This window comes from Carcharodon carcharias, chromosome 1, assembly GCF_017639515.1.
Source record: "Carcharodon carcharias isolate sCarCar2 chromosome 1, sCarCar2.pri, whole genome shotgun sequence".
NCBI classification, from domain to species: domain Eukaryota; kingdom Metazoa; phylum Chordata; class Chondrichthyes; order Lamniformes; family Lamnidae; genus Carcharodon; species Carcharodon carcharias.
The window spans coordinates 229,920,816-229,940,516 of NC_054467.1; the positions used below are offsets into that span (position 1 = coordinate 229,920,816).

General features: G+C 41.3%; 1 protein-coding gene across 6 annotated transcripts in view; it reads left to right on the forward strand.

Annotated features, from left to right (window-relative positions):
• The window catches only part of LOC121277448 (protein FAM53A-like), a 114,119-nt gene that overhangs the window by 32,375 nt on the left and 62,043 nt on the right, over positions 1–19,701 (forward strand). For all 6 annotated transcript variants that reach the window (XM_041186987.1, XM_041186940.1, XM_041186957.1 and 3 more), the window contains exons 3-4: positions 2,222–2,276; positions 9,749–10,560. In XM_041186987.1, the coding sequence (XP_041042921.1) occupies positions 2,222–2,276; positions 9,749–10,560 (867 nt within the window). The remainder of the gene's footprint in view (positions 1–2,221; positions 2,277–9,748; positions 10,561–19,701) is intronic.

Below are 19,701 nucleotides of genomic sequence, written 5' to 3' on the forward strand. Positions count from 1 at the left end.
TTCAGAGAGCCAGTGCAGACTTGTTGGGCCGAATGGCCTCCTGCAGTGTAAAGATTGTGAGATTCTGTGAAAATTGGAAACAAATTAATTAAGCCTCAAAATAAAGAGCTACTTTGAGATTTTTGTCACATTTGTTGACCAGTTCCCTCTGGGTCTTGTCCAAGAACCATAAACTCAGCAGAATGTGCCTTGAAATGTATTGGATTCTTCAAAATTCAGAGTCCTCCAATCTTCAGATCCTCTGTTCCCTCCCTTTTTACTTTATAGTAGTGCCAACGATGACCTTTGTGTGCCACATATCCTTATTGTTTTTTCTGCTATCACCTGCATAGAGATATGTAGATCTCATTGCTCAAAGGATGAAATCTGGCTCCATATTTTTAACTGGAGACTTGACAGTCGAGCTCCTTTCACATGTAGGGCTCTAGACAAATTGTTGGAGTGTTGTCATTTATGAAATTATTATGCATCTGTAGTCAAAGGCACTCCTGTAATGTAGTTATCTTTAGTTAAGCTGGAATCTGTCTTGCTGTGTCTCTGTGCTCAAAGGCATGGACTGGTAACCTAATTGAGTTTAACTAAATTTTAACCAAAATCCTGCATTTATTCTGCTATATTTGTGTATACTTGGTGAGGGTGTGAGTAGTTGTTTGAGGTTCCCATCTTTCTAGTGTGGTAAATGGGACCAGCAAGTTGCTTTAGTCTTTTCCCTGTAGTTCCATCTGATGAGTGCCATGTACTAAGTTTCTGTTCAAATGTTAATTTTCTTCTTGAATTCTTAATTGTCCCTCTGAGAAAATGGTGGATTCCTAATCCCTCTTGAAATTAAGTTCATTTTCCTGAAGCTGATCAATTCTGGTTAAGGCAGATTCACAACTCTGCATTGAGCACAATCCCATGAGGTCTTTTCTTGCAGGAGGGGTGTGGGGTGTGAAGCTGAGGAGCTTCAGAGGCTCAAAACATCTGCTGTTGCAACCTATATTCTATCTTTTTCTAAAAAAAAATATTCCCATCTCCTCTTAGCCCCCACTATACCAGCACCCAGAAATAAAACTGTATTTGAAAAGCACTCCTGATTGCAGGCTTTCGCATGATGTGAGGGAGCCTTCTGTAGGTGTTTTTTTGCTGTGATGGACTTGAAATGTGGGTATCCGTTAATAGTTTAAATGCTGAAGGTTGTTTGCTTTTGACATTGTTAACTGACTTACTGGGGACTTTTCTTGCTTTGAACATTCTGTTGAGTCAAAGGCTTAGTGATGATGACTCCTCCCATACATTCCACAGAATTTATCTCATTCATTTTGCTGGATAGATTTATTTTAATTTTGTGTGTCTGGAAGTTTTTACTCAGTTACCAGTTATCCTGTTGGACTATGTGCTTGCGTGCTGTCATAAAACTCCTATTAACTGTGTTCAAATAAGCCCTACTGAACTTTACAAAAACCTGTTTTGCCTATATCCCTAGAACGGCAGGGATCTAATGCCGTTTGCAGCATTGTGCATCTCAAGTATTATTGCTCAAGGATGTTTCTTTAATCCCCACGCAAGTACCTATGCAGAAGGAAATTGAGCAATATTTCAAAAAATTGAAAATGTACTAAAATATTGCAATAAACACCCTGGTTTGCAAGCTTCCTATCAATTAGATTCTGCTTGGTTTATATCTGGAACAAGCCATGACTCTACAAAATGGGTCAGAGGTTAATTTGTGAACACAGGTTCATGTGCATGTTTACCATGACCAACTTTTGTTTTAAAATAACCTAGGAATAGCAGTAAATTTATATTTTATATTCCATGGGTAAGCAAGCCTTGTTGTATAAGCAGTATTATTGATACAATCAGCAGGATTGGTAACCTTTAAGGGATATGGGAGCAACAATTTTTTTTATAATTAACTTCTGATTTTTAAATACTGGTTGTGCTACTCTAGCCAGCAGAGATGAATCTTTTCAAGTTGATCCTTAATGAAGTGGCCACATCAATATCTTGTATCATCACCTCTGATATAGAGACTGATCTCCTAACTGGGATTCATTTAAATGTTGTACACTATTCAACTGTTCAAAAAAATAAAAGAAAACCTTCAGAAGGTTATTAGAGTTTGTACAGATAATTCCTGGCCCAAGTTTCCACTTTGTTGCAGTCCTTACTGCCACTGACTTTTGCACCATTTTTGCTTCTATGGTGTTGAATTTTTTTCTCTTTTGATTGATTTCAGCACTCAACTGAGAAACTGAATGAAAGTGGCAGCTTGTTTCCATACGAAATCGATGGTAAGTTCCTTTTGCTATTTCTCCCCAGCCACCCACTCAGTAAGAATAGCGACAGATTTCCACCAAACAGTTGAGAAACTGGCAGTTCTTTGCAGTGGCAAGAACCAAAGCACAATAACTTATGTAGGAATACGAGAGTAGGTCATGAAGCTCTTCACGGTTGCTCCACCATTCAGTTTGACCATGCTATATTTCTCAATTTTACATGCCCCTGTCCCATATCTCCTTAATATCTCCTCATAATGTGTTGCTACCTAACAAAAATCTTATCAACAACAGCTTGCATTTTTATAGCAGCTTTAACTAGTGTTAAAGCACTTACAGGAATATAATCAAACAATAGTTGACACCTGGCAAGAAAAGATATTCAAATAAGTGACTAGAACTTGCATCTTTGGCTGTGTTTTAACAAGTGTCTTAAAAGGAGGAGAGCGAGGTGGAGAAACAAGGTTTAAGAAGAGAATTCCACAGCTTAGGCCCTAGAAGGCTGAAGTCATGGTCGCTAGTGATGGTACAAGGTTACAGAATTTGTCCTCATAGTTTAGCTCTTTAAGCATTTGTATCATGGTTGTCTTATCCTCCAAAGACAATGTATCTTTGCAGAACTCCATCTGGGATCTGACCAAGGTTTTTCACAACTCAGCTCAGGCATCACCTACCACTTTTGTATTCCAGCAGTTTGAGATGAAGGCCAACATCTTATTAGCTTTTTTGATCATTTTATTTGTACTGGCTTTTCAAAAATAAAGGAATTTGATTTATTTGGCATCTTCTATGACCTCAGGATATCCCAAATCACTTTACAACCAATAAAGTACTTTTGAAGCATATTTATTTCTGTCATGTAGGAAGCCAATTTACTCACAGCAAGTTCTCTCAACCAGCAATGTAATAATGGCCAGAGAACCTTTTTGTGATGTTGATTGAGGGGTAAATTTGGCCAGGATACAGATAACTCCCCTGCTGCTTTTTGCTAATCCCATGGGATCTTTTATAGAGTGGATGACGCCTCTGTTTAATGTATCATCTGAAAGAGAGTGCAGCACTCCCTCAGTTCTCTACTAAAGCGTTGGCCTGGACTTGTGTGCTGAAGCCTCTGAAGACCCACAGCTATCTGACTCTGAGGTGCAATTATTACCAACTGAACCATGGCTGACCAGCACAGTAGTGATTTTTGTAAATAGACACCTAAATCCTTTTTTCCCTTTGTAGCTGCTAGCCTCTCAACATTAAGAAAGTATTGTCTTTCTCCAATCTAAAGTGAGTGATATTGAACTCCAAATGCCATAGTTTTGCTCACTTACTTAGCATATGTCCTTTTGTAACTTATTTCTCCCATCTACACAACTTAGTGTGCTTCTTAACTTGGTGTCATTTGCAAACTTTGTATAGCTCCCTTTCTTCATCCAAATCACATATATGAAAAGCTGAAGGCCCCCACCCTTATAGATCCCTGGAGAACAAATATCATTTTTCACATCCCGCCAATCAAAGAACAAGCTCTTTATAACCCTGCTGTCTTGAGCCTCCCAATTAATTACCCACCCATGTCACATGGTTGCTTCCAGTTCTGTATTCTCATTTTTGTCATAAACCTCTTCTACAGAACCTTATCAATGCCTTCTGGAAGTCCATATAGGTAATCCCAGACACTCCCCTTTCACTATGCCAGTGACCTCTTCAAAGAAAATTAATCTAAATGAGTCAGACATGACCTGCCCTTCAAAAATCCATGCTGTGTAGCTTTGATAAGCTGATAAAGTATTCAGTCACTCTGCCCCTGATAATAGAGCACTGCTCTCTCCTGTGGAAGACAAATTTGTTAATTTACTGTATTCTAGTTTGTAATTGAAAAAAAAAATCTTTCAAAGGGCCATGATATTTTATCATGAGTAAATGCACATTTAGAGACACAATCATGAATCTATGATGCTGAGGTTAGTGAAAACTGATTTTTAATGAACGCCATTTTTCAGTGCTAACTATATTTTCATAGATATAACAAGGGTTGTTAGCCTTATTTATATGTGAAAATCTTAATTAAATTTCTTGTTTAATACACAAATCTGAATATTTACTGTATAATTACTAAGTCCTGCATTGGACTTAGTCATTATAGTCACTTTTCCTCATGGGTGAATGTGAAATCAGAGGGTTGTGAATCTTTGGAATTCACTAAGCTGGAGTGCTGCGGATGCTCAGTTGTTGAGTATATTCAAGTCAGAGTTCGGTAGATTTTTGGATGTGGGATAGTGCAGAAGGTGGAGTTGAGGTAGAAAATTGGCCACAATTTTACTGAATGGTGGAGCAGGCTGGAAGGGCCAAATGACCTACACCTGCTCCTATTATGTCCCTATGTAGAAAATAGGCTGAATAATATGTTAAGAAACACTTTAAGAAAAATTCAACTTTAAAACAAGTGCTGTAAAAGGGTGCAGGAACTGAGGGAATTATTTTCCACAGTGAGTTGTCCTGACATGGAATGCGCTGTCTGAAAGGATGGTAGAAGCAAATTCAATAGGAACGTTCAAAAGGGTTGAAAAAAAATACTTTCAGTGCTTCTCAGATTGATCTATGAAACTTTGGCCTCTTTAATGCTTGTTTTGAAAATTCCCCTGCATTAGGAAATGGAGTTTGAAAGCATCATAGAGGGTTTTTTTGCCCTCCGTTACAAAATGGTTCTTAATATAGAAGTCTTGTTGAATGTGCTGTTTTAAATTTCATATTCATATTGCTTTGTATGTAAATGCACACGTAAATATATATACTAAATTTGCATGTGTGTGGGTGTAGCTGTGAATGGGAGTAGGAGGTGAGGTAGTCATTAACTTCGGTTGTTTGACTAATCTCAAATTTTCACCCTCAGGATTAAATGCTGAGTATTGCACTTCTTAAACATACGGCCAGTTCCCTCCTGCTTTTAGTTTTGCAAGTTCAGCTATGTTAATGAAAATAATTTAGTAGTTTATGTGCCTTCTATAAACACTCATCTGACCTTAGCTTGGAATTGTATTTGCCATTTAACATTCACCAATGTGGCTTTGCATAAATTGAGCTCCAGGAGTGGAAGTACATCCTTGGAATGCTGACTCGCTCCTGGATTCATTAACAGTCAGGTACAAATTAGCATGAGCCTTGCAATGTCCTGAACAGCACCAGTTATATGTGGGACTTGTTTTGTGTTGCTCTGCTCACACCGCTTCATCTCCTAGCTGTCCTATGGAGAGGAGTCAACTGGTTGTGTAAATAAAACTGCATATGGATTGGCTGTACTGTGTTCAGTTTTGGGTACCACACCTCATGGATATATTGACCTTGGAAGGGTAGAGCTTATTCATCAGAATGGTGTAGGGGCTTAAAACTCATGCTCCTATGTAATGGAAGGCCATATCCTCTTTCACTACTTTAGTGTACAGTATGTCATTTGTTACAGTAATGGCCTGGGAGTTGAGAATGAGTGCTCAGATGTCTATACTGAAATTTGGAAAATTGAACTGAATAAACCTGGTAATCTGAGCTGACACTAGGAAGCAAATAGTGACCATGTCCTTCAAAGTAGAGGATCTGCTTTAATTGTCTTGGTCCACACATGACTCCAGTAAGTGTAATTAAGTCTTAATCTCCTGAAATTGCTGAGCAGGTAATGTCAACGTGGTTCACTCTTAAATGCCCTCTGCACAAGGGCAATTATGGATGGGCAATAAATGCTGGCCTAGCCAGCGATGCCCACATCCCATGAATGATTTTTTTTTTTAAAAAGGCCATGCAGGTGCAAAAAATACCTTCCCAGTAAATATGAATTTGCAAGCATTATCCATGTCCTGAGAGAAAAAAAATCGTACAATGTTGGGTTGGAAGCGTGGCAACGAGTGCATTGATCATTGAGCATAAAGTGAAGTCTTTCTATTGTGAGAATTGGCTGTTCTTCATAGCAATGTTGATGCAATTCTGTTGAATGTGGCTTTGTATTGACCTGTTATTTAGGGTGTCGGTCATTGAAAAACTTGCCCCTACCTTGTCAGTGAACAGTGGGAGCAAGAAGATAGGTGGGCAAGTGTTTTCAAATGAAGATGAGGATTTAAAAGGAAGTGTAATGTTAAAAACTGGAAGACGCAAGTGAAGGGTGGCAGACAAGCAGAGATGATGCTCAAAACATTTTTTTCCTCCACTGGAAAAAGATTTTGCACTGCACGGTAACAGTTAAGAGTAATTTTTTTATTAATTCATTCATGGGATCTGGGTGTCGCTGGCTAGACCAGCATTTATTGCCTATCCCTCATTGCCTTTGTTCTGAGGGCATTTAAGAGTCAACATCATTGCTGTGAGTCTGGAGTCACACGTAGGCCAGGCAAGGGCAGCAGATTTCCTCCCCTAAAAGACATTAATGAACCAGATGGATTTTTATGATAATTGCAATGGTTTTAATATTTAAGAAACATGAGGAAGGGACAAGTGGTGAACTGCATTCGATGTAGCTGTGTCTGGTCCTGATAGCAGAGTAATGGTGTTACTGGATTAGTAATCTAGAGGCCTGGACTAATGAGGCAGAGACACAAGTTCCAAGTTTGCTGACGACACACAACTGGGCGGGGTTGTGAGGAGGAAACAAGGAAGCTTCAGGGCTATTTAGATAAGTTGTGGGCAAACATACGGCAGATGCAGTATAACGTGGATAAATGTGAAGTTATACATTTCAGTGTAAAAAACAGAAGGACAGTGTTATTTAAATGGCGATATATTGGGAAATGTGGATGTACAAAGGGATCTGGGTGCCCTTGTACACCAGTCAATGAAAGTAAATATGCAGGTACAGCAAGCAATTAGGAAGGCAAATGGTATGTTGGCATTCATTGCAAGAGGATTTGAGTTCAGAAGTAGGGATGTCTTACTGCAGCTATACAGGGCCTTGGTGAGACCGCATCTGGAGTATTGCATACAGGTTTGGTCTCCCTAGAAAAGGATATACTTGCCATGGAGCGCATCTAAGGTTCACTAGGCTGATACTGGGGATGGCAGGACTGTCGTATGAGGTTCGACTGGGCCTGTATTTCACTAGAGTTTTGAAGAATGAGAAGGGATCTAATTAAAACTAATAAAATGCTAACCGCATGAGGCAGACTGGAAACATCCACAGAGGATGTTTCCCCTGGTTGGGGAGTCTAGAACCGGGGCCATAGTCGCAGGATATGGGGCAGCCCATTTAGGACTGAGGACTGAGATGAGGAAAGGTTTCTTCACTTGGAGGGTGTCCAACCTGTGGAGTTCTCTACCACAGAAGGCTGTGGAGGCTGGGTCACTGAGTATATTCAAGAAAGAAGTTGATAATTTTTTTTGGATATTAATGGCATCAAGGGGCATGGAGAAAGCAGGAATATGGCGCTGAGATAGAGAATCCGCCATGATCATATTGAATCTCGCAGGGATGTTTCAAATCCCATTAGAATTTAAGTTTATTAAACAAATTCAGAATTTAAAAAGCTAGTACAGAACAGTGTGTCAAAACCAGCAACGTTGGCACAGGTTCCCTGCCGGAGTTTGGATCCTATCGATTTTCGGTTCGGGCAGTCAGGTTGGGTGGGTTGGGTCTAGGGTTGCTTGGATCACTCGTAGCACGAGAAAAGGTTGGTGCGCCACCACACCAAAGCAGCACCTAGCCTATTAAGCTGGTAAGTTATTTTTCTTATAATAAAAATTCATGGCAGCTTAAAATGTCTGATTTTTTTTGACATTGTCTCAAATCCTGCTATCCAAGAACTAGAAATGTACCTGTGTGCTTTTTCTGTTAAAGCCCATCTGGTTCACTAATGTCCTTTTCTTGTTTTGGCTTGTGTGACTTCTACCCCACAGTAATGTGGCTAACTCTTAACTGTCATCTGAAATGGTGTAGTGAGCCACTTAGTGATACCGAACTGTTATGTGATAGTCAATAAGCATGCACAGACTGCAGCAGTTTAAAAAGGTGGCTCACCAATGCCTTTTCGAGGACAATGAGATGGGAAATAAATGCAGGCCTTGCTAGTGATGCCCACTTCCCCTAAATGAATAATTAAAACAATAGTTAGTTGGCTCAGGGATTTGGGGGTTTCCTTGGATCTGCTGATGGTTGACATGTTAATTTCAAAAAGTGCTCCAAGGTTGACTAAATGATACATTCGGCCAGATTTAGCCTATGGTTGCAATTTGTGCAGCACTACTTTAAAGAATAAGCTGTTGCCACTTTATTTCATTTTTAAAACCTGGTTCCATTATTCTACAATGCAGGGTGGTTCAAGATTTTATTTTATAAAATTTGCTCTGCTTGGATTGAATTTCTGTCCTCTGTTCAAGCTCTGAAGTTAGGTGCACATCAGGGAAATATGTAAACTGCAAACAATTTTCTTATGCTAAATTAGGGCACATTACCTTGTATGGTGAAATAAGTGTTGTCTTGCTTGAAGTTCATCAGGGAAAGTTATATTTTGCTGTTTATAATTCTAATTTTTTTATTCGTTCATGGGATGTGGGTGTCGCTGGCTGGCCCAGCATTTATTGTCCATCCCTAATTGCCCTTGAGAACGGAGTGGCTTGTTAGGCCATTTCGGGGGGCATTTAAGAGTCAGCCATATTGCTGTGGATCTGGAGTCATATGTAGGCCAGACCAGGCAAGGACAACAGATTTCTTTCTCTAAAGGACTTTAGTGAACCAGCTGAGTTTTTACGACAATTGGCAATGGTTTCGTGGTTATTATTAGACTTTTAATTCCAGACTTTTTTATTGAATTCAAATTTCACCATCTGCCTTGGTAGGATTCAAACCTGGGTCCCCATAACATTACATGGTTCTGGCGCAGTGGTCCAGTGACAATACCACCATGTCTCCCAAATACCACAAGGTCTGCTCCAAACAGCCCAAAGTCTTGACAAATTTCTTTAACCACCCCAAACCTTGCCTTTTTCCCCCAAAAAACTGCTTAAATAATCAGCCATGTGATCTGGGGGACTCAGGTGGATAGGAGGGACAGCCCAATCATCATCATACTGCCCTTGACAGCCCTGTAATGATATCCTTGATTCCTGCATTGTCTTTCCATCATCCTAATGTGAATGCTGAATACTTTTGACTATTTTGAAGTAAAAGCAGCGGATGTATTCCATACCCAAGGCCTGACACATTATGTATCAGAGCCAGCCTAGATTTGTATGTTTTTGAAAATAGGCTGCTAGATATGTTATGAGCATGAAACAAAGTTGAGTTGAATCCTGAAAGGATTTTTCTGTCCTAATGTTTGAAAAAAAAATGTAAAAACTGACTTGTATTCAAATAGCCTTGTTCTAGAGTTTCAATACTTCATTGTGTAATAGAATATGGTGATGTGAGACTGTTTCTTTCAATAGTGTTGTATGTATGAATAGCTGAAAATATTTTTATGGATGTTTCAATTGTCTATGTTTATCTGGATAAATTGTTGACTGTTTTCACTTTCCTCTTACAGAAGAAAGTCCATGGACACTTGTAAACAGGACTTGTCCAACTAAAGCTGAGACGAACCGCAATGTGGCTTTTCCTTTTTCAACATGTACGTTTAACCATGGCCTAGCTGACCACGTTGGGTTACAATGGCAGATCAACACAAATAAAACCTCTGTCTCCGGCTGGATCAGCGAGTTGAATCTCAATGAGAACTCGAGCACTCCCTTGGCGCCCCCCACAAAACGACACTGCAGGTCTCTTTCGGAGCCTGATGAATTGTCCCGGTGCCGGTCTCCATGGAAACCCTGCAGTTCCAAGGTCTGGACTCCTGTGTCAAAGCGGCGGTGCAACAGCGGTGGCAGTGCAACCTTACAGCGCTGCAACAGCCATGGAAGTGCCACATTGCAGAGAAGCACAAGCATCAATATGCTCCAACATACCAGTAAACACACATTATCGCTCAACAACAGTATATTTAATATCACCAGCTTCAATACTTCACCAGTTCCAAGGCCCTCATCTGCCAGCAGTGGATTTGTAGACAGTAGTGAGGGAAGCACATCAAGTGTCCGTTGGAACTCTGCTGGACCATTTGATTTTAACCCAAGGCGGCGGCTGTCACTTTCACAGGAGCACATTACAGAGACAACGAATCTCTTGCCTTCAGCAAACAGCACTCCCACCTCCACACCAGAGCTGAGCCGTCGACAGGGATTGCTGCGGTGCCGCTCACAGCCTTGTGTGCTGAATGAAAGGAAATGTGGGCTAAAGCGCAGGCGGGAGGAAGATGTCAGGTGGACACGCCCCTCTTTGGACTTCCTAAAGATGACTAGGGTAAGTTGGAGAAAGTCTCTTAATAGTTCTGAAAAATTTAGTAAATGTTAATATTTTTAGTTTGTGATTAAAAAGTAGAAACAATTTATGTACAGGAGCTATGAAAGATAGTAAGGGCAACACATTTTCATCTTTGATAAAAGCAAAATACTGCAGATGTTGGAAATTTTAAGTAAAACAGAAAATGCTGGAAAAACTCAGCAGGTCTGGCAACATCTGTGGAGAGAGGAACAGAGTTAACGTTTCGAATCCATCTGACTCTTCGTCTTATGGACTCGAAATGTTAACTCTGTTTCTGTCTCCACAGATACTGCCACTCCTGCTGAGTTTTTCCAGAGTTTTCTGTTTTTATTTCAGATTTCATCTCTTTTACTAGCATAAATTTGGCCGGTCAAAAATGTTAACTTTAGTACTTGAGCCCACTTTAAAATTTTTATTTGAAGTAACTTTAGTCCTGGAGTCTTTCCATCAGGATCCATTTTATCATCAATTTACAAAGATTTTACTCTATTGTTTTTTGGCCTTTCTGCCATCCTGTTTTCTGCTTGAATATTTTATAAGTTTGGACAAACTTGTGCCAAAGAGATGAATTTTATTTATGGTGTTATTTATGAATTCACAGGTGATACAAGAAAGATTGGAAAAATGTTGAATTTACAAGCTAATAAAGTAGGGAGATTAACTATAAGTCAGAGTATCAAGTGTCAGGGGACTTGGATAGACTTTAACCATTCAGTTACCTTGGTTTGGCGATATATGCTCCATAAAGTCCTTCTGGTAGACCAGCATGAAATGAGCAGCTATTCAGCAGAATATGTACTACAGCTATGCAGGGGGAGTTACTTCTGTGTTTCTAGGTGTTGTTATTTGCCCTACACCTCACCATTCTCTGTCAGAGTTTGTACCAGAGAATTTCATATCAGACTGGGTGATGAAGAAGGAATTTCTTACAAATGGGAACAGTTCTTACCTGTTCTATTCATTGTAATGAGACCCCATCCACCATGGAGCTGATTGGAGAATAATCCAGATAGCTCATCTGCTGAGAAATTGGGGATGAGGCACAACCCCCCCTCTCCCATTTATCTTTCAATGGTGGCAGTTTTAGCATCTCCACAGTTTCCTCCAGCAGGCTCTTTGCTGCAGTACCCTGCCTGATATGAGGAGTCCGTGTATTTCAGAGGTCTGGTAGACAATTGCTTTGTTAGTCCCTTGAACCCTGTTATTATTTGCATTGTTTAATTTAATTGTACATCAACTAGTTTTGTGTGAGACATATTTAACCACATAGGAATGCATTATTCTCTAACTGAGTAGCAGAGAACTAATGCTAAAATTGCTTAATATTTGCATGTTAGCTCCTCAAATTGAGCTTGCAAGCTTTTTAGGAGAGATTTCTGCTTTTGAGCTCGACAGAAATTTACTAGTGCTTAGCTGGAATGATTTGCAATACTTGGAAAGGGAGGAAACTAAGGTTAGACTATTGAATCGACACTTGAATGTCAAGCATGCAAAAAAATTATCTTTTATCCTCGCCTATTTTCACATTCTTGAAGTAGCTGTACACATTTTTTACTCCTTTCAATGTGCAGTATTAATTGTCTGTATTAATTTTCAGGTGTCCTTGTTCTTCCCACTTATTGTTCTATAGTTCCTAAACTACCTCATAATTGGCTCCCCTCATAATTGGGTAGCAATGATAAGCTCAACCCGGCCAGTTATCATCCTTTCATCAAGCTACATGAGTACATGAGGGGGAAAGCATAGAATAGTTAAACGGAATAGAAAATACTCCTATGGAGCATGGACAATAACAAGTTGGCTGTGCTTGTTGAGTAGTTAATCGGTTGGATTGGCTGCATCTACTGTGACCAGACTCCTGTTTAAGTTGTGTGTTGAATGTATCCATTAGCCAGTATTTCAGTTCTGCATTTCAGTTGGTAGTTGTTTTTCATGAACACCTGAAAGTCTCAAGCTAACCGATGCCTGCAGGTACACTGTAACCCCTCCAGTCCAGAATGCTTGGGAGGAAGACATTTCTGGATTTATAGAATGACGTTAGAGTACCTAACCGTAAGTGTGTGAACCAGATACATGTACCTGAGGCACAAAACTTGCAAAACTAGTGTTAAGAGACGAGCGTGCTTTTTCAAATGCATTCATTTTAAAATATGGACTGATGCACTAATGTGTAATAGTTAGCAACACTCCTTGATAAATGTTTGTTATGGTTTGTATACTATGCATTGGGATTTACATTCAAAGGCACTTGCAGTTATCTCAAGTTCTTAACTAATTTATACCCTTTACTTGAGTGCTTCCCAAACTGTTTTCCAATGTGATCCCATTTTCTCCTGACACAGACACATGCTTCTCTCCCTCTGCACCACGTCCCCCCAAGCCCCGGATTTGATCTAGCTGCTGCAGCCTGCAAAGCAGACATGCCTGCGGAGGTGAAACAGGCAGACAGGAGCAGGAACATAGCAAAGTTTGAAGCCTCCACTCAGCTTCCTGACTGAGCCACATGGAAGCCTCATGGCTTCTCCCACATTCCGAATGCATCAGTTGTTGACTGAATTACACTTTACATCAAGCCATTGTTTCCAGGACTGTCACTGACCTCATCCCCTCTGGGGATCTTCCTCCCACAGCTTCCAACCTGATAGTCGCCCAACCTCGGACGGCCCGCTTCTATCTCCTACCCAAAATCCACAAACAGAACTGCCCTGGTAGACCGATCGTCTCAGCTTGCTCCTGCCCCACAGAACTCATTTCTCGTTATCTTGACTCCCTTCTCTCTCCCCTTGTCCAGTCCCTTCCCACCTATATCCGTGATTCCTCTGACACCTTACGTCACATCAACAATTTCCAATTCCCTGGCCCCAACCGCTTCCTCTTCACCATGGACGTCCAATCCCTCTACACCTCCATCCCCCACCAGGATGGTCTGAGGGCCCTTAGCTTCTTCCTCGAACAGAGGCCCGAACAATCCCCATCCACCACTACTCTCCTCCGTCTGGCTGAACTTGTTCTCACGCTGAACAATTTCTCCTTCAACTCCTCTCACTTCCTCCAAATAAAAGGTGTGGCTATGGGTACCCGCATGGGCCCCAGCTATGCCTGTCTCTTTATGGGGTATGTGGAACATTCCTTGTTGCAGTCCTACTCCGGCCCCCTTCCACAACTCTTTCTCCGGTACATCGATGATTACTTCGGTGCCGCTTCATGCTCTCGTCAGGACTTGGAAAAATTTATTAATTTTGCTTCCAATCTCCACCCCTCCATCATTTTCACGTGGTCCATCTCTGACACTTCCCTTCCCTTGCTTGACCTCTCTGTCTCAATCTCTGGTGATAGACTGTCCACCAATATCCATTACAAACCCACCGACTCCCACAGCTACCTCGACTACAGCTCCTCACACCCCGCTTCCTGTAAGGACTCCATCCCATTCTCTCGGTTCCTTCGCCTCCGTCGCATCTGTTCCGATGATGCTACCTTCAAAAACAGTTCCTCTGACATGTCCTCCTTCTTCCTTAACCGAGGTTTTCCACCGACGGTCGTTGACAGGGCCCTCAACCGTGTCCGGCCCATCTCCTGCGCATCCGCCCTCACACCTTCTCCTCCCTCCCAGAAACATGATAGGGTCCCCCTTGTCCTCACTTATCACCCCACCAGCCTCCACATTCAAAGGATCATCCTCTGCCATTTCCGCCAACTCCAGCATGATGCCACCACCAAACACATCTTCCCTTCACCCCCCCTATCGGCATTCCGTAGGGATCGCTCCCTCCGGGACACCCTGGTCCACTCCTCCATCACCCCCTACTCCTCAACCCCCTCCTATGGCACCACCCCATGCCCACGCAAAAGATGCACCAACTGCCCCTTCACTTGCTCTCTCCTCACCGTCCAAGGGCCCAAACACTCCATTCAAGTGAAGCAGCATTTCACTTGCATTTCCCCCAACTTAGTCTGCTGCATTCGTTGCTCCCAATGTGGTCTCCTTTACATTGGAGAGATCAAACGTAAACTGGGCGACCGCTTTGCAGAACACCTGCGGTCTGTCCGCAAGAATGACCCAAACCTCCCTGTCGCTTGCCATTTTAACACTCTACCCTGCTCTCTTGCCCACATGTCTGTCCTTGGCTTGCTACATTGTTCCAGTGAAGCCCAACGCAAACTGGAGGAACAACACCTCATCTTCCGACTAGGCACTTTACAGCCTTCCGGACTGAATATTGAATTCAACAACTTTAGGTCGTGAGCTCCCTCCCCCATCCCCACCCCCTTTCTGTTTCCCCCTTCCTTTTTTTTTTCCAATAAATTATATAGATTTTCCTTTACCCACCTATTTCCATTATTTAAAAAAAAAAAATTTTCTAAATCTTTTATGCTCTCCCCACCCCCACTAGAGCTATACCTTGAGTGCCCTACCATCCATTCTTAATTAGCGCATTCGTTTAGTTAATATCACCAACTTTAACTTTAACACCTATGTGTTCTTTTGTTCTATTGTTGTTGACCTCTTTTGATGATCTGCTTCTATCACTTCTTGTTTGTCCCTACAACCACACCTCCACTTCTCTCTCTCTCTTTCTCTGCCCCCCACACACACACCTTAAACCAGCTTATATTTCACCCCTTCCTGGGATTCGCCTATTTCTGTCGAAGGGTCACGAAGACTCGAAACGTCAACTCTTTTCTTCTCCGCCGATGCTGCCAGACCTGCTGAGTTTTTCCAGGTAATTCTGTTTTTGTTTTTGTTTTGGATTTCCAGCATCCGCAGTTTTTTTGTTTTTATTTATGACTATAAATGAAGGTCTCCAAAATTTGAAATGAGCCTGCCGTCCGTCACCCCAATGAGCAGAAGAGTGATGTACCAAATTGTATCAGTTTTTGTGCAGGTGGGGGGTGGAGGGGGGGGTGCGGCGCTTAATAGTGGTGACCACTAATTGTGATTTTTGACTAGTATATCTTAATCATGTAGATGACAGCTAAATGCTAGCTCCCACGGCTAAGTGTCGCTTTATGTAAATGGATAGCTTTTGTGCAATTGAAAATTGATCTACAAAATGGTACGCCTGGACATACTGTAGGAAATGTTACATTTTTTCTGATCTTGCCATATGTTTGTTGTAGGCTGTAGGTTGCTAGCTATATTTTTGGGTAAAACTACTTTTCATTGTGCCACCCTCATTGTTATCCAAGCTAGACAGATGGTATTCTGTATCAAATGAGGCCAGAACACAGGCAAAAGCCTAGTACTATCAATGCTGGAAATCTGAAATAACAGGAAATGCTGGAAATACATGGCAGGTCGGGTTGTATCTGTGAAGAGAGAAAAATTGACATTTCAACTTGATAACTTTTCATGAGAATTGGGAGGTTAGAAATGCAATGAGTTTTAAGCAGGTGAAAGGGGGAGGGTGGAAAAGAACAAGTAGGAGTCCTGTGATGGTGCAGGGGAGATTAAATGAGGCAGAGCCAAAGGGAGTGGCAAAGGGACAAGTAAAGAAACAAAAAATGCCCAGTGAGGTGTGAATGGCAGACTAATGAACAGCTGCTGTCGGAAAGCAAAAAAAGGGGAAAAAGACTAAAACTGAAACCTGAAAAGGAAACAAATGGGGGTTGGGGGGTTTTGAGGCAGAGATTACGGCCAGAAATTGTTGAACTCAATGGTGAGTCCAGAAGGCTGTAAAGTGTCTATTTGAAAGATGAGATGCTGTACCTTGAACATGTTGATCTGCAATGGAACACTGCATTGTCATTGAATCTCCCCCCGTTACCCTGCTTATCACAGACCTTTCCTTTTGTTCCTTTTCCACTCTCCCTTTCACCTGGTGAAACCTATTGCCTTTCTAATTTTTCCCAGTTCAGATGAAAGGTCATCGACCTGAAACATTAACCCTGTTTCTCTCTCTCTGCAGATGTTGCCTGACCTTCTGAGTATTTCCAGCATATCCCAGAAGACAAGGCATCTGGTTTCTATTGCATTTGAGTAGAAATAATACTTTTCTCCACTAAAATCTGCATTATAACCTTGGGTTCACTTTATTAATTCTGGTTGACCTTGGTGGTGCACTTAAATGTTGGCACAGTGTTGATTCTTGTTTTTTTTTGTCAGATTCTGCTGCATTGGTATTTTTACTGATGACTTACCGGACTTAGTGCTTTATAAGAATTACTCTGATACAGCTTAAAAAGTAACTGCACTAGTTTTCATTATTAAATGCCAAAATGTTACTTGAACCACAATAGCTCAAAGGGCAAGGTTAAACAGCAACAACAGTTGCCTTGCCCAACATCAAAGTGTAACCATTGAAGCAAAACCACAAACTATTTCTATTTTTACCTAAATGATTGTAGCTTTAAAAATTTTAATTTTGAAGCTTCAAGGTTGAGGGGAGCAGGAAATGCATACAGCATTAACCCTTGGGATCACGCCCTATCATTCATAACAGCTCCATAACACAGTAAGATTTTGGGTCGCAGAGATATGCATATGTTGTAGGAATATTAAAACAGCTCTTTAAGAAATTGGTTTTCCACTGACAGACTGCCAGAATATATCTTGGCTCAATGCTGAACAAAACAGGGCTTACTGTTGGTGTTCAAAGAGCAGCTGCTTTGCAGTGCGTCTCCCTAATTTTACTTGGTGAAAAAGATTTCCAGAAGTTAGTCAAGCAGCTGCGCAGGATGGATGTAGATAGGCAAATCATTGGTGTGAAAAGCCTTGCTTGTCTGGAATCCATTGATTTGGCGGGGGCAGCCATACTCTGGTAAGGATTTATGCCCTTATCCTTACAAAGGTTTCTTTGGCTTTTATATCCTGTTTCTCCCCTTCCTCTAAGTTGTACGCAATTTCTTTACTGAGCAGTGAAATTGGATAATCTCCAGGAATCTCCTAGTGCTATTCTCTACACAGTAACTGGGAATTGTACACAATATGACTTGACTTGACTTTTCTTCCCCCCGCGACCCCCAACTGAAATTACACATTGAGTCTTCAATCACATGCATCTGTGAACATAAAAGTTCATCGAAATGCAGAGCGGTGAATTTGCAAAACACAGATAAATTTTTATGGTCTGAATGATGCTTGCTTTTAGATTTTCAGAAGATTTAGGATGTCCAGGCTGCAGAAAGTTTTAAGGACTGTGTAGACTTCACAAATTTGAGATTGCAATTGAGAATGTGAAGAGAACAAGCATGGAAGGCATTGTTTAAATTAAAACCATTTTTAAAAAAAAATTCTCTGGATTTCAATGATAATGGCAAGGCTGCATTGATTTCCTATTCCAAGTTGCACTTAAAACGAGGTGATGGGCATTATCCTTGAACTACTGCAGTCCTTGTGATGGTCCACCCACAGTGGTGTTAAATATTGCCAGGGTATTGACCCAGTGAAAGGTAATATATATTCAACTCAGTATGCTGTGTGACTTGGTATTCCCACAACATTGCAACTCTTTTCCTTCCCGTGTTAGAGGTTACAGGGGAGGAAGATGTTATTCAATTAACCTTGATGTATTGCCAAGAACATCCTAGCACTAATAAAAGCATTAATATTAGTAATAGTGATGGAGAAAGTGAATATAAAGTCCAGTGACACAGATACTGATTAGTCAAGTTGCTCTGTATTGTTGGACCACTTGAATGTTTCTGCTGGACACACCTAGGTGAGGGTTATGTAGTCCATCACATCTTGACATTGTAGATGGAGGCTTTAGGGAGTCAGGAGGTTAATCATTTATCACAAAGTCTCAAATGGCTGGCTGTTGTAGCCATACTGTTGAAATTTCATTTGTATTTAAGCTTCTGGCCAATGAGGACACCGCAGTATATTGGGGTGTGGTGCTGTTAAAAGGGAAGATAGCTGGGCTTTCTCTTGCTCAGGATGATCATTGCCCACCACTTGTGATCTTTAAGGCCTCGACTCTTGTGGTTGAACACTCTTGCGAATATTTTAGCATTGTAACACTATTCTGCGCTTCTCCATTGTTGAGGATGAGGAAGCTCATGAATCATCCTCATTTTGGTTATCTGCTATCCCATTATCATTAACTGGATGTGGTTGGGCTCGAGAGCGATATATTGATTCTTTGATTGGAACTGCGTAACTGTTGTTATATTTGTTTAGTATGCAGCTTGCCTTGTCTAGTAACACACTAAATTGGGACAGTTGCTTTTCTTCTAGCAGGTACGCAAGCGTTAACACCATTTGCCTGCTATCGGCTGTGGACAGTAAAACCATGAAGTGTCGAGTAGAAATTGGCAGTAACCAGTTTAGCTACAAGCCGTACCTTGCTGAGGTAGGGGGGCCATCAACATCCTGAAGAGAGGAACACACTATTTTCAATGACGGAAAGACAGTGAAAACTTACAGCCTGAGCAATGGCTGGTAAATACATGTAATCCTGTCATTCTGCCACCATTTCACCATGATCCTGATAGAAACAGCGGCACTGCAGGATTGAGGCACCCAGCTCTTCAGGTGGATCGTTCATGTACAAATGGAAAGACATTTAATCAACTCCTCAATTTGCCTGAAATAGCAGAGCCTGTAAAATGGTAAGGAGAAGAATAAATAATTGAGGCAATCTCATTTTAACAAAGTGCGAAAAGCTTATTAAATTGCTTGAAATAACTGGCACATTTAATATGTTGGAAGCACCCATGGATTGCAGTGCAGGCAGCACACTTACTTGGTGCTGCTTGCTTATTTCAGCATCCAGCCAGCGCTAAGTGCTGATTGTTGGTTGAATGCATCAGGGTCCAATATTGTGATTGGCTAACATCACTTAAAGCTAGCCTGCATTTTTAAAAGGGCGGTGCAATGTGGCTGTAGCAAGTGCTGATAGTTATCAGAAAGTGAATCTGACATGGAAAACTTTGAAGAATGGCACAACATGGAAGGGTACAGGCTCCAAGATTTCCAGGCACTGCACTGGAGGCCGTGGTCTAAGAGAAGTATCCTGTATCCACAGAGGGGGCAGGAGACTCTCCAGACATATGCTCAGAACGAAGAGGCTGCAGATAGCCCTCAACGTTAATGTTGGGGTCAAGCTTCCAGCACCTGAATGCAGTGCCACAAGAAGCACAGATACCTGACACATTGGTCATGGTTAATGAATGCAT